The sequence below is a fragment of the Eubalaena glacialis genome, chromosome 1 (genome assembly GCF_028564815.1).
Source record: "Eubalaena glacialis isolate mEubGla1 chromosome 1, mEubGla1.1.hap2.+ XY, whole genome shotgun sequence".
Taxonomy (NCBI): domain Eukaryota; kingdom Metazoa; phylum Chordata; class Mammalia; order Artiodactyla; family Balaenidae; genus Eubalaena; species Eubalaena glacialis.
This window is the reverse complement of record NC_083716.1, coordinates 109248721-109268208: the sequence shown is the minus strand read 5'-3', so window position 1 is coordinate 109268208 and position 19488 is coordinate 109248721. Positions and strand designations below refer to the sequence as shown.

At 39.6% G+C, this 19488-nt stretch overlaps 1 protein-coding gene across 1 annotated transcript in view; it reads right to left on the bottom strand.

Moving 5' to 3' along the window:
* Window positions 1–4520: 4520 nt before the first annotated feature.
* The window catches only part of TUBGCP5 (tubulin gamma complex component 5), a 49275-nt gene continuing 34307 nt past the window's right edge, over window positions 4521–19488 (bottom strand). Inside the window, exons 15-23 of the mRNA XM_061199023.1 lie at window positions 17874–18062; window positions 16884–17066; window positions 11216–11300; window positions 10856–10976; window positions 10205–10380; window positions 8959–9084; window positions 8234–8322; window positions 6339–6439; window positions 4521–4811 (exon numbers count right to left, since the gene is read on the bottom strand). Coding sequence (XP_061055006.1) covers window positions 4756–4811; window positions 6339–6439; window positions 8234–8322; window positions 8959–9084; window positions 10205–10380; window positions 10856–10976; window positions 11216–11300; window positions 16884–17066; window positions 17874–18062 — 1126 coding nt within the window. The 3' untranslated portion in view covers window positions 4521–4755. The remainder of the gene's footprint in view (window positions 4812–6338; window positions 6440–8233; window positions 8323–8958; window positions 9085–10204; window positions 10381–10855; window positions 10977–11215; window positions 11301–16883; window positions 17067–17873; window positions 18063–19488) is intronic.

Sequence of the window (19488 nt, the reverse complement as noted above, 5' to 3'; positions counted from 1 at the left end):
ATTAAAATATGCTTTAGAAATCTTAAAATCTTAAGCACACCTGACAAAATAGTAAGGAACATTCCAACAGCTAAAAGAAAGCAAGAAACTTGACAGAGGCAAAGGGGTGAACTGGAGACAACTTATCCTAAAGATATTTGCCAATCCAGGTGAAATTAAGCCTGGAGCAAGAGGCTCATATACTTGGGTGTCTATATTTAAGTTAATCAAGTTAACAAACTAATAAATAAAGTATGTTTTATCTTCTTACTTGACAATTATATCTTCATAAGAACAAAACTGAAAGTCATGAAAATATGAAAGACTATTTATAGTACATATTGAGTTCTGTTGATTAGGCAAGCAATGCTGGGGTAATAAAATAAAAGCATAAATATTTTACAACTTCAAATCTTTATTTCATTAAATTTATTTTTTGTCTTGATTTCAGCAAATCATTTGTTATGTGAATAAAGATTTTTTCATATAATTACATTCTACTAACAGGAACGTCAATCTTCCTTGATTTTAAGGACATTTTCTCCTGTCCTAGTTCTATCCTCCATTTTAGTGGAGGTTCTGGCTAGGGAAATTAGGTGTGAAAATGAAATAAGTCATTCATATTGGAAGGAAGTAAAACTATCTCTATTTGCAGTTGGCATGATCTTGTATACAGAAAATCCTAAGGAATAGACATACACGCACATTAGTGCTAATAAGTTCGGCAAAGTTGTAGGATACAAGATCACCATATAAAAACCTGTATTTGTTTCTGTACACTTGCAATGACCAACTAAAAAATAAAATGAAGAAAACAAATCCACTTCCAATAGCATCAAAAATAATAGAAGTCATACATTTGATAATAATATAAGACTAGCACACTAAAAAATAAATAAAAACATTGTTAAAAAAAAATTAAAGAAGACCTAAGTAAATAAAGACATCCCATGTTCATGGATTAGAAATTAAATATTGTGAAAACGGCAGTACTCTCCCAATTGACCTACAGATTGAATGGAATCCCTAGAAAAATTCCAACTGCCTTTTTTTTGCAGAAATTGACAAGCTGATCCTAAAATCCATATTGAAATGCAAACGATCCAGAATAGCCAAAACAATCTTGAAAAAGAACAAAACTAGAGGAATCATACTTCCTGACTTGAAAACTTACTACACAGCTACAATAATCAAGACACTGTGGTAGTGTCATAAGGATGGACACATAGATGAATGAAGTAAAACTAAGAACCCATACATCTATAGTTAAATGATTTTTGACAAGGGTGCCAAGACAATTCAATGGAAAATAATAGTCTTTTCAACAAATCATGCGGCAACTAGACCCCTAACCTCACACCTGTTATAAGGCCTAAAACTTCATGTGCTGCCTTTGTATCTCTGAGTCTCACAGGGCCTTAGAAAGGCCTCATCATGAGTTCCCTTGCTCTCTAGAAACATCCCCCACCCAGCTAGTTCTCCTATCCACTGAACCAGCTGCACCCTACCTGGTCCTCAATCTAACAGGTTTCACTTCCTTGCCAACCCACAGAATCATCCAAACCAATCACATCCACCACCTCCACCTCTAGTTACTATTGGGGTTGGCCAAAAAGTTTGTTCAGGTTTTTCCATAACATCTTATAGAGAAACCCAAACAAACTTTTTGGCCAACCCTACAAAGCCACCTCCTGCAGCCCCTGCTTGTTCATTCCATTCACATTGTGGTCTGAGAGCATACTCTGTATGATTTCTATTTTTAAAAATTTGTTAAGGTGTAGTTTATGGCCAAAAATGTGGCCTATCATGCTGAATGTTCTATAAGTTTGAATTGTATTCTGTTGAAGTAATTTAAAAATGACTATTTGATCCAGTTCAGTTCAACCATGTCCTTACTGAGTTTCCATCTCTCTACTTACATTGCCTATCCTTGTATGGCATCCACTTTTTCCATTAGAGCCCTTAGCATATTAATCATAGTTGTTTTAAGTCCCCAGTCTAATAATTCCAACATTTCTGCCAAATCTGAATCCAGTTCTGATGCTTGCTGTCTCTTCAAACTGTTTTTTGCTTTTTGATAGAAGCTGGACATGATGTGCTGGGTAAAAGGAAATGAGGCAAACAGGCCTTTAGTGTGACATTTTAAGTTTATCTGGGTAGCAGACTGTTTTACCATTTGCTGTAGCGGTAGGTGTCAGAAGCTACAATTTCCTCTGGTGTCCTGGTTTTTGTATCCTATTGTGGTCAGGTTTCCCTGGAGACTTCTTATTAAATAAGGTTTTAGCTTACAGTTGTAATTCATTGTATTCCCCTGTTACACAGAAGCCCTATTGGTGTGGCAGCAAGGTGTGGAGGAGGAAAAGCATTTTGTAGTACTATGATTAGCTATGATTAACTCTCAGTCTTGTGAGCCTGTGCCCCTGTGCTATGACCTTTACAAGTGCTTCTCAGTTATCTCCTCCCTCCACCTGCTACACACACACACACACACACACACACACACACACACACACATACTCTCTCTCTCTCTTAGGTGACACAGGAAGACTAGAAGGGGCTGGAATTCGGTGTTTCCCTTCCTCCAGGTTCATTAGGCTCTGGTAAAAGTTTCCCTCTACTCAACCTGGCTAAAAACAGAATTCTCTGGGCATATTACAAAATGGACACTATTCTCTTCCTGATGCCCGAAATGCAAGAGGATTTCTCTCTGATCTTCACTGTGAAAACCTGGTAGTCCTCCTAGAAGTCACAAAAGTATGCCCCATCCCTCAAGCCTGGGCCCCCTGGAGTTTTTAACTCAGAGTCTCGTCCACGTTGCGCCTCTAGCGGTCTGTCAATTATGATTTAAGTTTCCTTAGCTTGCTTATGGCTCCTGAAGAGGTTTCTGCTGTTGCTCTGGTACAATGTGATTCTCTATGTCTGCTTGTCTCTCCAATTTGGGGGGCAGCAGCTTGCCCTCTGACCTCAAGTCTGATGGGTCTAAGAAGGGCTATTGATCTTCAGTTTGTTCAGCTTTTTTCTTGTTCCAAGGATGGGAGTGATGACTTCCAAGCTCCTAACATGCCCAACTGGAAAACCATAAGATTAAAGGTCCAAACAGAACCAGAAGAAAAATTAAGTAAAAGAGATCCCATCTATTCCACACAGAGGAGAAGGCAATTTAATGTACATCACAGCATTAACTTTCCTACACAAACTAGTTAAGGAGCAGCTCTTACTTATAGTGTAAAAGTCCTTTATTTAGATGACTCAAGAATCACCTGATGAGTGTAGCTGATGTGCTGGTGCACGGCCAGCAGACAGCTGCAGTGTCGCTGCTCCTGGGGTGGCCTCAGCTGGAGAGGTCGTGCTTGCCCTAGGGACCCACAACCAAGGACTGATGAAGGTGGGGGATAGAAGCCTACTGTCTCAGCCGTGCAGGGCTGGCTTTTCTCTCCAGCCAGTTCATCGCCCTTTCCCTTCTTCCCACTGGGCACTCTGCATCTTGGAGGCTCCTTCCCAAAGAAACCAACTGGTGACACTTTGTGAAGTCTATTCTTCCCCCAATTTAAACTTTGCTAATCTTCCCTTGGAAACTCTTAAAGTCATGAGAAAAGAACAAATACCGTATAAAATCAGTCTAAGGTAACAACAAATTCCAAATACTCATTTTTTAAAATGAAAATATTTACTTTCCTAAATATCCTATAAATAAATGTATCTTCTATCCCAGGTTTAGAAACACTGATAATAAACATAATTCAGTTTATGAAAGAATTACGTTTTGGTATGTTTGATGTGATGATTTTTGCTATGCATAAAGAACTTTACCAAAAGAGCCAGGCCATCATTGTTTGAACCTTGACTCCATCATGACTGCTTTATGCGAGCATATGCTTCCATCAGTTTCTACAGGGTTTTGACTTAAAGCACCAGATCAAGAAATACTTCTCATATCTTATAGTTGTTAGGTTATACTGCAGTGTTTTCTTGAGACTTGGAAGTAACTATTCATCCCTGGCATTTGAAGGCCTCCTCAGTGAATTTCTTCCAAGACTTCAGAGTAAAGCCTGGGACCTGGGCTCGTTCCCAGGAGGGCTTATTAGCCGACTTTGCCATCTGCATGCAGGAAATGCTGATGCTGTAAAACGACTGAGATTGTGCCTAGGGCAGAGGCCCCTGGTGCTCAGCTCTGAGGCTATGTGGACTTCAGTAGTTGTTTTTAAAAAATAAGTAGTAAATATAGTGCTGAGTCATAAGTGCTACAGACATGCCAAGAAGTATATAAAGAAAATGTGGGAAAACTGAACAGTAAATATAGTTTTAATTAATTGTGGTTAGCTCACAAAAGCCATACAATAGGATATATCAACAGCTGGCTTTTACATTTATTGACATTGGTGGAAGCTATTTTCCATTTTGGAACTTCCCAGGCATATAAAAGAAAACAAAACTTCTGTGACTAAGCAAAAGGGGAATAAAGTGCTTTAATTTATTTTTAATATTAATAATTACATTTTCAAAAATGATTATTTTACATTTAAAGGTATCAATACCATAAATCTATAGCTTATAGTAGGAAATATAAGTGTAAACAGCCTATACACATTCTGCATTATTGATACAGTTTTATATGCATAACCCTATATACTAACCAATAATCTCCAGAGAAAACACATAAAACCCACTTGTCTAGACAGTAGACAACAGTTTTAAAAACAAACCAAAATAGATTCCCGTTTCGCAGCTGCATGTGGTGGAAATGTATATGTATAAAGATTAAATCTGAGGCATTTACTACACTGAAGATATCTGCTCCATGCCAGCCATGAGTGACAGTGCTAGAGATTCCACTGTGGGAAGAATAAAAATAGGTTAATAAAATAGGTTTAAATGTTTGAAAATGGCTAAATAGGCTCTAATAAATGTCTTGAAAAGTATTTAGAAAGTATTTTCTATTTTTAATTAAAATACTCATTATTTTTAACATATAATAAAGATGGTAATCTTCATTCATTAAATACAATTGAGAAAGTACGATTTATTTCTATTTCAGATCATTTTAGTTTTGAAAACAAAAAAAGTCTGGGCATTACACTGAACAAATCACATTTTTCAAAATGTCATAAAATCTGGCCTCAATTCATAACAAAACGCCATGTTCTGAGCTATGAGTGGAATCTCCTTGCGTAACAGTCACCCAGTGCAAAAATGGACAAATGCATCAATGTTTCCTCTAACACAGTATGGTTTTTTTTTTTGGCCAAGGGTAAAAATGGGGGAGGCTGAGAGGTGGCAGTAGGGGCTTACAACATTAATTTGTTTTTAAATACTTGTGTAATAAACAAATGCCTCTTCGTTGCAGAAGTCACCCGACACAGGAATATAGGGATCTAAGTAAGCACTGTGAGATCAGAACTTTCTCTCTGTTTTCCTGCCTGGCCGGCCCCCAGCTTCTTCACCACTTACAAAGAGCCGTCGGGGAGGGCCGGGGGTCAGGAGGACTGGCTCGGCGTGGGGTCCTCTAGGATTCCAGCGTGCCACACCGACAATGGGTTTCTCTATCCTTGCAAAGATTATGTGCCTCTGGCCGGTCACTGCCCCGCCTACCTGTACTGTGGGTGCAGCAGGTCAGCACTGAAGGGCTCATCTCATCCCAGAATTTATTTAGACTTCTTTGCATTCACAACTTTCTGATGATATGTTTTTGTTTGTTTATTCTGTGTTCACTCGTTACTCTAACAGTATTTTAAAAAATGTTCAGCTACTCTTAATGAGCATATCACAATTTGAACATACAGTAATAGGGAACAAATTAGCCCTGCATACTTTTCTCAAAAAAGCTCTGCAAGAGATACTACTTAGTCCTTTGTGTCTGTAGATTAAATGACTATCTTCTCCCCATGACTCACCCCACAGACCTCTGTCTGCTTCACACACTGTCTGTGTACTGAACCGTCAGGCCTGCATTTCCTTGTGTAAGAGGCAGCCTTGGGAATTTTAAAATTGCTAAAAAAACAAAAAACAAACACCCCCCCCCCCGCAAACCCTATCTGTTGAAAAGGAATAGTTACAAAGGCTACACATGACAGTGAAGTGTGACTGAAACCTATTCTGCCATCTGCTTTACTTAACGATGGTTTTAGAAATCCATTGGTGTAACACGATATACTAGAAAGCAAAATCTTCCGTCTCAATGTTTTACATCTGATTCACTCACTCCACTGTAATTTGGGAGAAACAATTCAACTGCTGAGGGACTTTCCAGGTTTGAAGTGGTGAAAAATTCTAATTCTTCATGAGATCAGTACCAAAACAATAACAGGTAGACTTAGTTATCAGAAAATATAAAAGCAGTAATATTTTAACACAATACTCACGATGGGGAAAGGATCCTCTACAGACAGCTTTGTTTAAAACTGTTACAAGAAACATATGGCAGTTTTTAAAATCAGACTCCATTTTCTCTATAGATTCCATTCTAGGAAAGAAAGTAAATTTCAATTTAGGTAAATGCATAAGGAGTTACTAGGTAGGCTATTAAATACCTTTGGAGTAATTTCAAATGTGCTTCAGTTTAATTACGTAGAATCCTAAGTCTAAGGAGTTACTAGGTAGGCTATAAAATACCTTTGGAGTAATTTCAAATGTGCTTCAGTTTAATTACGTAGACTCCTAAGTCTAAAGATTCTAAAATAAAATATAAAATTTCCTGCCAAACTTTCAAAGAGTCTGAAGGAAAGTGTCATTAGGATACAAAACTGCTGCTTCAGGATGGTAGTGAGTTCTAGAGTGAGGATAACTGGGGATATTCCCTTTTCTATTGTACAGTTCTATACTTTTACTTTTCACAAGCACACCTTCTTTGAAATAAACAGCACATAAAGATATAAAACCTTACATTTTAAACTTACTAAAAAACTTGTTATTGCGGGAAATAGCAAACACCCGTACCCAGCTTCAGTAGTCACCCCCCTGCAGGCAGTCCTACTTATACCCTCAGCCCCATATCTTTAGAAGCAATGTTGAGACATCATAGCATTTCAGTCATAAATATTTCAGTGTGTACACACTAAAGATAAATACTCCTTTAAAATCATAGCCACCATACCATTTGCTTAAAAATTTCACCTTGCTTTAAAAATTTTTCACTTTCTGCTTTAAATGTGAATCAAGATCAGTTAATTTCCATAAACTGCGATGGTTAATATGCCTCTTAAGTCCTCCTCACCCCCTCGTTGAAGAAACAGTTCAATTTTAGCCAAGTACACGCAGCAGTGTTATTACCTTCTCCTCCACCTGACAGTGACATGGAGGGAGAAGTCTGCTGCACACACTTGAGACAGCAATAATAAAGTAAGACTTCTGTTTTCATCCCTGCAATGAGGAATTTTATCTACCATCTTTCACCCCTGCAATGAGGAATTTTATCTACCAATGAGGAATTTTTATCTACCATTTAGAGTATTCTGACACAGCCATATGTTAAGATTTTAGATTAGTGCTATAATGAACTTTCAGCTCCTTACTAATACCAACTAAGTACAAGCTATTATCCCAACAGCCCAGTCAACCAGACTTGCTCTTTTAAATATATTTCAAGGAAGTAATAATAGCAGCATTACATTAATTTTATAAACAAGACAGGGACAAACTATTGAGCTGCACATTCAAGGTAACAGTAGAGGATGGTACTCTGGATAGGAAGAAAGAGCTCCTGGGTCCTCTGACTTTCTATGTGATAGGTGTGGATAATAAACACCCTAAAAGTAAAATATACAATCATTCTTTTAGAGCTCTCTAAAATACAATTTCGGACTAGGATCTAGCATGATGTCCAGAATTTGGTTTAAAATAATTGAGTGAATGGGAGTGGGAGTGGGCAGTAAACACAAAACAGAACTGATTGTCACTGGCATCTGCTGAAGTGGAGTGATGGACCCCAGAGTCTGTTATGCTCCCCGCCCACTTCTGTGTATGCTCGAAGGCATCCATTAACAAAAATTTAGCAAACCTATACAACAGGAATGTAATTTAAGGATATTTGCTTGTCCTAATCAAAAGACTTCAGATTTTTCTTGTTTTACCGCTCAGAAAAGAATTGCGTAATTCTTGATGCTGCCTAGTTCAGATGAACAAATTCAATTCTTCAATTCTCTCCATAATTATAAGTGTATGTGATGTGTTGCCAAGATGAAAAACAAGGCTCCCAGAATGAAGCCAGCTAAAAGTGAAACTGGTCACAGCACAGAGGCTCCACAAACTGCGTACTTACTGCCACGCCCCCAGGCCAGCCTGCCAACCGTCTGCAAACATGAGGGCCAAGTTCAACACCTTCATGATGGCTTCCTTCACAAAACTGACCTGGAGAGAAAGCCATGGAAGAACACAGGCTCTGTGACCATGTTTGGACACTGACACCAACACTTTCACCTAATTTAAATGAGTCACAGAAAAAGCTCAGTGAAATCATTGCCTTCTAGGTATAAGGAAGGGTACTAGGCTCTGAACAAAATGCACTTGGAATTGGGCCACATGCCTACTGCACCCACAGTACAGGTATATCAGCAGCAGAGTCTGACCAACAGAGCCAGCAAGCTACCATTTCCTGGGACAGCCATTTGAATTCACCAGTGAAATGGGGCAAGTTATTCCAATGGCTGTAAGATGACTTAATCCCATATATTCACATCAAGCTGGACACATTTCCTGACCAAAGCACTATTATTCCATAACTGCAAATAAAATTTTCTTATTGAATCCAAACACAGTGCTGAGTGAGTGCAGACTGTCACAATAAAGTTGTCAACTGTTTCTCTTATATGTAATTTCCAGTCATATGGCACAAATTTGTAACCTATTTGATCTGGTCCTTCCTTTAAGAATATTTTGCAGATCAGAAGCTTAATAAGTATAAAGTTCCAAAGTAGAGAGACAACTTCCCTTGGCTGGCTTCATTCCTGCCTCAGTGGCCAAGTTCACAGGTGACACCTCACATACCTTTTCTCTCAGCAGACATCGATCATGGATGGTTGACAAGTATCTATAGTGAATTTTAATCAATTGATCTAAATCCTTGGCTTCTTCGACTTGATGTTGAAACTCCAGCCCTGTACTGTGAAGAATCTTGAAAGAGAAAGATGACAAATTTAATCAATAGATTTTTTTCTTTGAGAACTAATGTGCCACACACAAAACTTTTTTACCAACCTCTTCTACATTCACTTGCACAGGGAGGGAATGCCTCACTCTGGACTAACAGACTGCTCCTGTGTGGAGGGGCAAGTATATGAACTGTATAGGATATGCATTGATTTTTTAAAAAAAGTCACCAGGTAAATTGAATTTATATGTTTTAATAAATTCCACTGCTTACATAATGGTCTTTCTTTAAAAGGAACATAACTGTACTTCAAGTAGAAAACAAAAAACAAATTAAACAAAAACTTAACTACCATGGTAGAGAGTAAACGGTAAGCTACCATTTACTCTCAACAATTAAGGGCTTAAGGTTGGCCCTCTGAAGGCCGCTAGTGCACGGGAAACAGAGAGCACCTCTGCCATGTGTATCATGTCTAAAACACAGGCTTCAAAGGCTCACTTCATCCAAATAAAAGTGGGTTCTTAGAACCCACCTACCAGAATGACTACAGATTTTTTTTAGCAACCATTATAATCCCAATGAGTACTGTCCTCAAATAACACTGCTACTGTTCAAACATCTGAACTCCTCTTCAGAAGCTCCTCTAGAACTGGTTTTAATATGTGTAAGAAAAGCAGATTTACTCTACGAGTTACATCTTATATTTAAGAAAAAAGTATATAATCTGGCTGCATTTTCCTCCTTACACCCCACACTAGCCTGACAGATTTGTTTTTAGGCTTCCATTACAAAAAACTGAAGCCATTTTCCAGGGACAGCCCTGTTCCCACTGGTGACATTTAAAGGACTACGTGGCAAGTTCTGATGGCAAGTCCAAAAGAGGAGCTCTGCATGTGTCATCCCAAGGGGTCACTAGACAGGAGAGACACAGTGTCTGGATACATGTGCTCTGGCATGTTTTAAAAAACACTTCCCCCTGCTGCCATGTTATTTTATGATCAAGTTTTTAGTACGTGCTATCTTTACATTTACAGTCTGTAAGTATTTTGTGTGCTTGTTTGTATTTATAAATATATTACACGTAATTCTCAGTGAACAGATGTATACACGGTGATAGAACTGAGTGGACGGACAGACACGAACCCTGGTCATGATGTAGTTGTGTAAGCTGTTCACAAAGTGCATGAGCTTCACTCTTAAGAGGAACATACGATGAATCTGCTGTCTTACTGGCTCCTTCTGTGGTCCAAAATTAGCAGCTGTGTCTTGTCCACCTAAAAGTCCTTCAAGTTGTGGTTTTTCAGCAGGACTAGCTAGTTCTGTAAAGGAACGAAGAGGAGAGGGGGTGGGAAGAGCATCCACTCAGACCCCACCTGCACCACTGCACAGAACAGGACTTGTAATGGCGTGGTCATCAGCCCTGTAAAGGGCACTCGGCTGGATGCACAGCAGGGACCCCATCCTCCCTATCTGGAAGGTGAAGCAGTAAAAGCTGCCCTATCACCTTGATTATCACTGTCATCAAAAATATAAAAACAAAGTCCCATTAACTTGTCATTAAAACTTTTTCACATAACCTAAGAATTTTTATTCTGGCTAAATTCCTAATTTAGTTATTGTATTTCAGATTAACTGTACTCATTCAGGGAAGTTAATTCTGATGTCTGTAAAGCTATTGCCATAAATACATATCATTTTGGCACCTGTGTATACATAAAAAATGACATAAGACTACCAACCTTTTTTTCAGTGCTAAAATTAAATTATAATTTATCTGTTGAAAACAAATCTTACCACCAAATAGTAAAACATCCAGACTATATTTTGCCCATTTTATTTGCAATAAGAGAAGAAACACCTGATTATAAATTTTTTGACATTCCAAACTTATAACAATGTCCACAGGCCATGGGACCTATGAAAACAAAAACAGAAAATTAGAATAGAAAGTAACCTATTACTCATATGTCTCAATTTTTTTTTTTTTTTTGGCTGTGCCGCACAGTATGTGGGAATCTTAGTTCCCCAACCAGGGATTGAACCCATGCCCCCTACATTGGAAGTGCGGAGTCTTAACCACTGGACCACCAGGGAAGTCCCTTGTATGCCTTCATTTTAATACAAAATGTTCTTACACAGAACATCAGCACATACCTTATAGCTCAGGGTCAGACCATCTAAGATATGAACAGGGAGTTTCTTCTTAGCTGTGTCAACATTTTCAAAAGATATAGATAGACTAGATAAAGAAATATCAGTTTTAGTTATTTAGCACTTTGAGTTATTTAATTTATATATTCCAAAAAGACATTTCATAAAAGGAATGCAGATATTCCATATTTTTCTAAGCATATATTCCAGAATAGAAATCAGGTTTCAGAAATAAGGAAGGGGGGCAAAATTTTTAAATAATGGGTTTAGCTATAAAAAAGATACTTATAGTAAATTACTTAGGAAAAAAGACAAAGTCAGGGAAGGTTAACTGTATTTGCCAGGTGCCTAGTCCTGGTAGAGTTCAGCAAGAGGCTCAGGAGACGGACCCTCTGTTGGGGGTGGCAGGAGAGAGGGTGGGGAGAGACAGAGAGAGAGAGAGGGAGAGGGAGTGTGTGTGTGTGTCTGGGGCGGGGAGAGGCTGTTCTCCTCACCCTGGAGAGCAGGCATATGCAAGTGTGTGGGCAAGAATGGGGTCTGAAAGTGAGAGTGGCATGTACATATATACACTACCAAGTGTGAAACCGATAGCTGGTGGGAGGCAGCCGCATAGCACAGGGAGATCAGCTCAGTGCTTTGTGACCGCCTGGAGGGGTGGGATAGGGAGGGTGGGAGGGAGGGAGGCATAGGAGGGAAAAGATATGGGGATATGTGTATGTGTATGGCTGATTCGCTTTGTTATGGGGCAGAAACTAACACACTATTGTAAAGCAGTTATACTCCAATAAAGATGTTAAAAAAAAAAAAAATGGGGTCTGCTTCTAAAGCAAAGGTGTCACACATGGCTTCATCCACTCTTTCCCAACTAGTTTGAGTGTGACTCTCAGTAGAATGCAGCTACCACAAGGCATGGAAATGTTCCTGAGCCAGGCACTTATTTCCTTCACTCCTCAGAGCAGTTTTGTCACTGGGCTGAGAAAGGACATGACTCTCCCAGGTTACAGAGGCACCTGTGATGATGCCTGGATGCAGCCCATGGAAGGTTAACTGTAATGCCGAGGCAGGAGTTAGCCTCACAACCAGAGATGTAAGGGGCAGTGTGTGATTTACGAGTTTAGCCAATTCATTCCATGTCACAGACTAGTCAGAATTTTTTTATCTTGTAAGTCTGTTACACGTGCATCTACTAAGTACTTAGTAGGCACCTACTGCATACCTTGTCAAGTGCTGCACTAAGCAGGTGATAAAAAGCCAATCCCTCCCCCCCTCCAGGGGCTCATAGCCCAGAGCAAACAAAACGTGCAGTCACCCTCCAGTCACTAAGCCAGGGGGCAGAGCTTTGCAGGAGTGCAGACAACTGCTGGCCATGCCCATGGGAGAGCAGCTAACTCAGGTAACTGGAGGGCGCAGACACGTGAAGGCTCCTGCGGGAGAGAGTACAGCTCTCAGGGAAACCAGAAATGTCCCAAATCCCTGAAGTGGGAAGTGTGGTGGAGAGAGAAGGCGATGTGTCTGTCTCTGTGTGCACAAGAAGCGAGGTGGGGAGCCAGACAGTGAAAAGCTCCCTCTCAGGAGAAGCTCGGCCCATCTGCTCCGAGGTGCCAAGGAGCCTGAGCGTGCGTGGGGGCGGGGCGGCTAGTGTCCTGTATGGCCCTGGAGGGCCAAGCGGAAGGGAGAGACGCCGAGACAGCTGGTTAGCAGGCGGCAGGGAGGTGCTCTCCAGCAAGCGCTGCAGGGCATGGGGAATGTCATCCAGGAGGCAGAACCGAGGGACCAGGGTATGTGGGGGCCGGCAGAGAGGAAGGAATCTAAGGTGAGCTACACTGGGCACTGGGATGAACAGTGGTCCCATCCAGAAGAAACAAAGGGCTGAGACAACGATGAAGCTCAGTTTTGGACACATGGCATCTGAGGAAAGTCATGAGGCGCCGGTTGTGCAGGCACCTGGGCTAAAGGTACTGACCTGCAGGTCACCAGGGGTCGCTGAAGCCATCGACATGGAATGAAGGTGCCCCAGGCAGGAGAGCGAGAAGCTATGCTAAGGGTGGGCAGAGGGCAAGGGGCTCACAGGGAGGATGCAGAAGGAGCCCCAGTGACAAGGGAGGGGTATGGGCAGGGCAGGGGAGCCTGGAACCGAGAAGGAGACTTGTGGGTGCAGACTCAGGGAGCCTGAGGGCACAGACAGGCACCTAGAACACGTGGAAGCCACAGGAGAAGGGGTCCCAATGGGGTGGCTCATTTGTCCTGAGTTAATCTATGAGTGGGAATCTCAATAAAAATAGCACCAATGTTTTTGTTTTTGTTTTGGTGGATGGAGCTAGACGATAAATAAAGTACATTTGTCAAAATAAATAAGCAAGAATAGCCAGGAAAACCCTATTAATAAAACAGAGTGCTATTGGCATGTGAATAAACAGAACAGTGAAACAGGATGGAAAATTTAGAGAGACCCAATGCATATAACTCAAGTGCATATGAAAATTTAATGATAAAGGGGTAACAAATAAATGGGGAAAGGTGGATTTTTTTTTTTAAAGAAATAAGTGATGGCAACCAATTAGTCATTTGGAAAAAAGATAAAACTGGATCTATTTCTCATGTTTTTTAGCTGAATAAATTCCAAATGGATCAACATCTAAATGTAAAAAAATCCATTCAAGCATTAAAAGAAAACATGGGTGAATTTCTCTATAAACTTGGATATAGTAAAACTTTCTTAACTATCACTTAAAATTCAGAAGTAATAAGAAAAAAGATAGATTATAAAACTAAAAAATATCTTCATGACAAAACAAGAAATTATTATACCATAAGCAGAACAAAAAGACAAATGCCAAACCGGGAAACCTATAAAAAGAGCTTCTAGGGAATTCCCTGGTGGTCCAGTGGTCAGGACTCTGCACTTCCACTGCAGGGTGCATGGGTTTGATCCCTGGTTGGGGAACTAAGATCCCACAAGCCGTGTGGCATAGCCAAAAAAACAAAAAAAAGAGCTTCTAAAAATGGAGAGGATGAAGACCAACAACTTGATACTGACAGAAATAGTGGCAAAAGATACAGAGAGTTCACTTTAAAACAAATGCAAAAATAAGCATATGAAAAGATAACTACGCTCACATGGAAAAATGTAAATTAAAACTACACTGAGACATCATTTTTCATCATCAGACTGGCAAAAATCCGAAAGTCTGACAACATAGTCTGTTGGTGAGGCTGTGGAGAAAGCCTCATTGCTGGTGGGAATTAGAAAAAATACAGCCTTTATGAAGAGGAATTTGGTAACTGCTAGCAGAGTTACACAGGTGTTTACCCTTTTACCTGGCAATCCCATTCTAGAAAAATACTCCAAAGTCACACTGGCAAAAATAAGAAGTGAAATGCACAAGACCAGTCACTGCATACATACATCGCAGAAGAACAGAATTCACGTGTCCACCAACAGGACACCTGGTTGAATGAACACAATCAGCTGTAAAGTAGTGAGGACAAGCTCTCTAGCCTGCAATGCACTGGGTCTGGGATGTATTATCTACTTAAGAAAAGTTAAGCAGGTGTTAGAGAGTGCACACTGTGTGCTTCCTTTTGTGTAACATGTGAGGAGAAAAAGGAATATGTACACATATGGTTTTGGTTCCAAAAAATAAACGCTGGAAGGATAAAATAAAATCTAATCAAAAAGGTAATGAGGGAAGGGAGAAAATGGGCACGAACAGGAACAGAAGCCAGAGCTCCCAAAAGTAATTTTGTATCAAAGATTTTAACTTAAGAAATATATAGATGTTTTATACAATTAAAAAACAAAATGGAATCAAGAAAAATAAATATGAAGTGATTCCTAAAAGTAGAAAATAAAACAAATGAACCCAGCCCTATATTAGTGGTATAATCACGTCGAGAATTGTTCCAGGTGACCTTGACTTGAAAGTACAAGGAAGAAAATATAGTCACAAGTATGTTTTAAACTCTCAGTGGGCTTGTTGCTGTTATTGTTACTTTGGAACTATTATGATTTATTATAGAATAAATATAATAAATATTTATGTTCATGTGTTAGTAAGCACTCAAGATACAAAAGAAAATCAAAAAAGTGAAACCCTGTAATCTTTAATACATACTGGAAATATCAATATGAGCTTATGATTCATCTTCCTCTTTCTACGTATTTCCTAGCTCCATCCACTGAGTGAGCCCAGAAGTATTGATAATCCAGTATAGACGAACACTCTGGGACACAGACCAAGGGCTTTTAAAGCCACAGAACAGACAGGACCAGTGCTCCTGGAAGAGGTGCAGAGCCTGGGGCAGGAAGTGCACAGGATGAGTCCGGACATCCAGTCCTGAAAGCAAAGATGCTCTCCAAGATTACTAGAGTCAAGTGAAGGAGTTCCGTCTGGGTAAAGATGGGACAGTCTGAGCAAGAAAAAAGGAATAACTGTAATAGATTGAAACATACTAAAAATAACAAAATTCATGAGTTTCTATTGATAGTGAAAAATATAACCTTAACCTTCCCTGGCCCCCCCTGGGGATTGCTAGGCACTAATTCCTTACTACGAAAAGAATCCAGCGGTTACCCTGCTTTTACAAACCATATAATTGATGAAAATTCTGCTTTTATGGAATCATCAAAGGTAATACATGACATAAATAAAAGGAATTATTTTATCTACTACTAAGCAGTAGACGGTCAGTAACCTGGCATGGCTATGAGGAAAACAATGTCCTAAGTGGCATGTAATAAATGTTAATTATTATCATTATTACTTTTCAAGGGCCACTGAGGGAGCCAAGAAAGGGAGCCAAGCAAGGACATGGAACAGGAAAAAGGACCAACAAGCAGGGTGGAAAACGAGCCTCTGTTATACAACGATTTAATGGCACCAACCCACAGACCTGGCCCAGTTGCTCAGCAGGCAGACTGACAGGGAGGAGGGAAGGTGAGTTCCCTAGCTGGGGATAAGCCAGTACAACAGCTTGAAAACAGGCAACCCTGTCTGTGAAAAGTGGTGGAATCTATTTCCCCTCTAACTGGTCTGGCCTCTGACTTGGTTTGTGGTGGAAGTGAGGGTCTGTGAGGTGAGGCCTGCAGCTCAGGCCTTGGCCAGTGCCGAGGGCTCTGCTCTCACTCTCTCAGAACACCGCCTGTGACACCACAGTGAAGGCTGGTGCAGCCGGCTGGAGGGCAAGGTGTGGGGTAGGAAGGCGGCCAGTATGGACTCCAGCCATGTGAGCAAGGCCATCAGACCCTGAGAGACCACACGGTGCCATCTCACATCTCCTCTCACTCAGTGGGCAAGTCGCTGCTGTCTCAGCTTTTTTTTTTTCTCAAAATATTTATTTATTTGGCTGTGTCGGGTCTTAGTCGTAGCACGTGGGATCTTTGCTGGGGCATGCGGGATCTTTTTTGTTACGGCATATGAACTATTAGTTGCGGCATGTGGGATCTAGTTCCCCGACCAGGGATCCAACCTGGGCTCCCTGCACTGGGAGCCCGGAGTCTTACCCACTGGACCACCAGGGAAGTCCCTGCCTCAGTTTTCTAATGTGTAAAATAACATTAGTAAAACTCATAGGGGTTGGTGTGAGGATTAAATAAGATAACATATAAAAGAGTTCATGACACATGGATTATCTTATAATATTTAAAATAAAAGGTCCTCCCATATTTTACCGAGAACTGTCTTCAGGATAACGCTGTCCTACTGCTTCTTGAAGCTGGACATTAAGAAAAGACACATTCTGCCAGGTTTCCTTTTCTCTTATTTTATCAAAAATTGACGTGTAGAAGTCATACATGGTATCTCCCCCTTCCATTAAGAAGAAATTCCTCATGGCCTGCAAGTACTCAACCAACCTGAATGAAGAGAAAATAAGTGAAAGAAAGATCTTAGGCTCAAGATAGGATTCTAGATCAGGATCAGGTTTTGTGCACCATCATTTTTAGTGAAATGGGTTTACACTGTACATTTACTAAAATTAGAAATACTAACACATCTTAAAGATTTTCAAAAATAATAAAAACAGCATATGGTTTACTTTTAATAATCAAAAAGAAGTTATTTTTCTTAACATTGAAGAAAATTTGGCAAAGTCACAAAAGTGTAATAAAAAAAGTTAATCCAAATATACTATTCATGACGAATTTCCACTGTTAATATTTAGGGTATTTCTTCCCAGTGTTTTTTTCCATGCATTAAAAAAAACAGTTCCTACCATATTATATATCCTGTTTTTTAAGATTTAAGAAACTTTACATTATTTAAAACTCTGTATAAACATAATCTGTATGAACTTTACAAAGTTCATACATGGAAATGAATATGCCATATTTTAATATGGATATGCCACAATTTAAAGAACTAGTCATCCATTACTAAGTAATTTCATGTTTTTTCTCTGATAGCAAACTTCATGACAAGCATTTTTGTGTAACAAGCTTTTTCTATATTTCATTTGGGATAAATTCTCAGAAACAAATTTCACAATAAAGTTAAGAAAACACTGATGGTCTACTGATCCTCTCAAAAGAAAACTGTTTATTGCATATCCATTCCTTACTCTAATAAAAATTAGCTTGAAATCTAGGTTTAAAAATAACTTCAGCTATTCTTAAAGTACAATAAACTACCGACTACCTCCCAAATGAAACCACTCCTCATACCTGTAATCTTTTTTTAGAGTTCGCATGAGGTTTCCACAGCAATCTAGATACTGCTTGTCAATATGAGGATAGAGGCAAGATCTCAGCGTTAATTCAAAAGTCTGGCAAGTCACAGATTCTGATGATCTATCCACACATATGTCTCCACCAGCAAACTTCTCGTGAAAGTCACTCTGTTCCAAATACAACCTTTAATATAAAAATGTCTTCTTTTTAATAGCTGTCAACAGAATTCTCTTTTTAAAAAAAGACATCAATTCTTTTTTCTTTTAATGGAGGTACAGTTGATTTACAATATTATACCAGTTTCAGGTGTACAACATAGTGATTCACAATTTTTAAAGGTTATACTCTATAGTTATTATAAAATACTGGCATATTCCCTGTGCTGTACAATATATCCTTGTAGCTTATTTATTTTATACATAGTAATTTGTACCTCTTAATTCCTCACCCCTATCTTGCCCCTCCCCTTTCCCTCTCCCCACTGGTAAACCAATATTTTGTTCTTTATATCTGTGAGTCTGTTTCTTTTTTGCCATATTCACCAGTTTGTTGTATTTTTTATTTTTATTTTTAAAATTTATTTATTTATTTATTTTTTGGCTGCGTTGGGTCTTCATTGCTGCGCACGGGCTTTCTCTAGTTGTGGCGAGCGGGTGCTACTCTTCATTGCGGTGCACAGGCTTCTCATTGCGGTGGCTTCTCTTGTTGCGGAGCATGGGCTCTAGGCATGTGGGCTTCAGTAGTTGTGGCACATGGGCTCAGTAGTTGTGGCTCACGGGCTCTAGAGTGCAGGCTCAGTAGTTGTTGCACACAGGCTTAGCTGTTCTGCGGCATGTGGGATCTTCCTGGACCAGGGATTGAACCCGGCTCCCCTGCACTGGCAGGCGGATTCTTAACCACTGAGCCACCAGGGAAGCCCTGTATTTTTTTTAGATTTCCCATATAAGTGATATCATACATTATTTGTTTTTCTCTGTCTGACTTATTTCAATAAGTATGATATCCTCTAAGTCCATCCATATTGCTGCAAATGGCAGAATTTCATTCTTTTTAATGACTGAGTAGTATTCCACTGTATACATATACACCACATGTTCTTTATTCATTCATCTCAATAGAATTCTCTTAAATCAAAACTCTGGAGTCCCATATTTATCTTTAGTCATAAAATTACCAACTATTATAGAAATAAAAATCTTTTCCCTCAAAGTATTCTTTGTGTGAAGCAGTCCTTCACAGAGTTGCTTCTGCCTAAAAGATCAAGTACTGAGTAGGTCTTTCTAGCCATTAGGGTTGAAAGTAGTGAATGACGGCCATTAGACAATAAACAGGGTATTGTGTGGGTATTAATAACTTATTTCATTGGGGCAATTACCTAAAAGCCCCTAAGAGCCAAGATACATCGGGAGGGTCTGACTCAACATGTCCCAGGACCCCCAACTTCCATGCGCGTCTTCTGTATGAGTGACAGCGCTGCCCATGGGCCTAGGGCACATGAAAATCTGTGGACTTTCACAAATAATGAGGCTAAATTATGTATCTGAAATAAGTGAACACAATATATTCTTGTATTTCATTCATTAGAAAGGAGAGGCTACAAAGGTTTCTA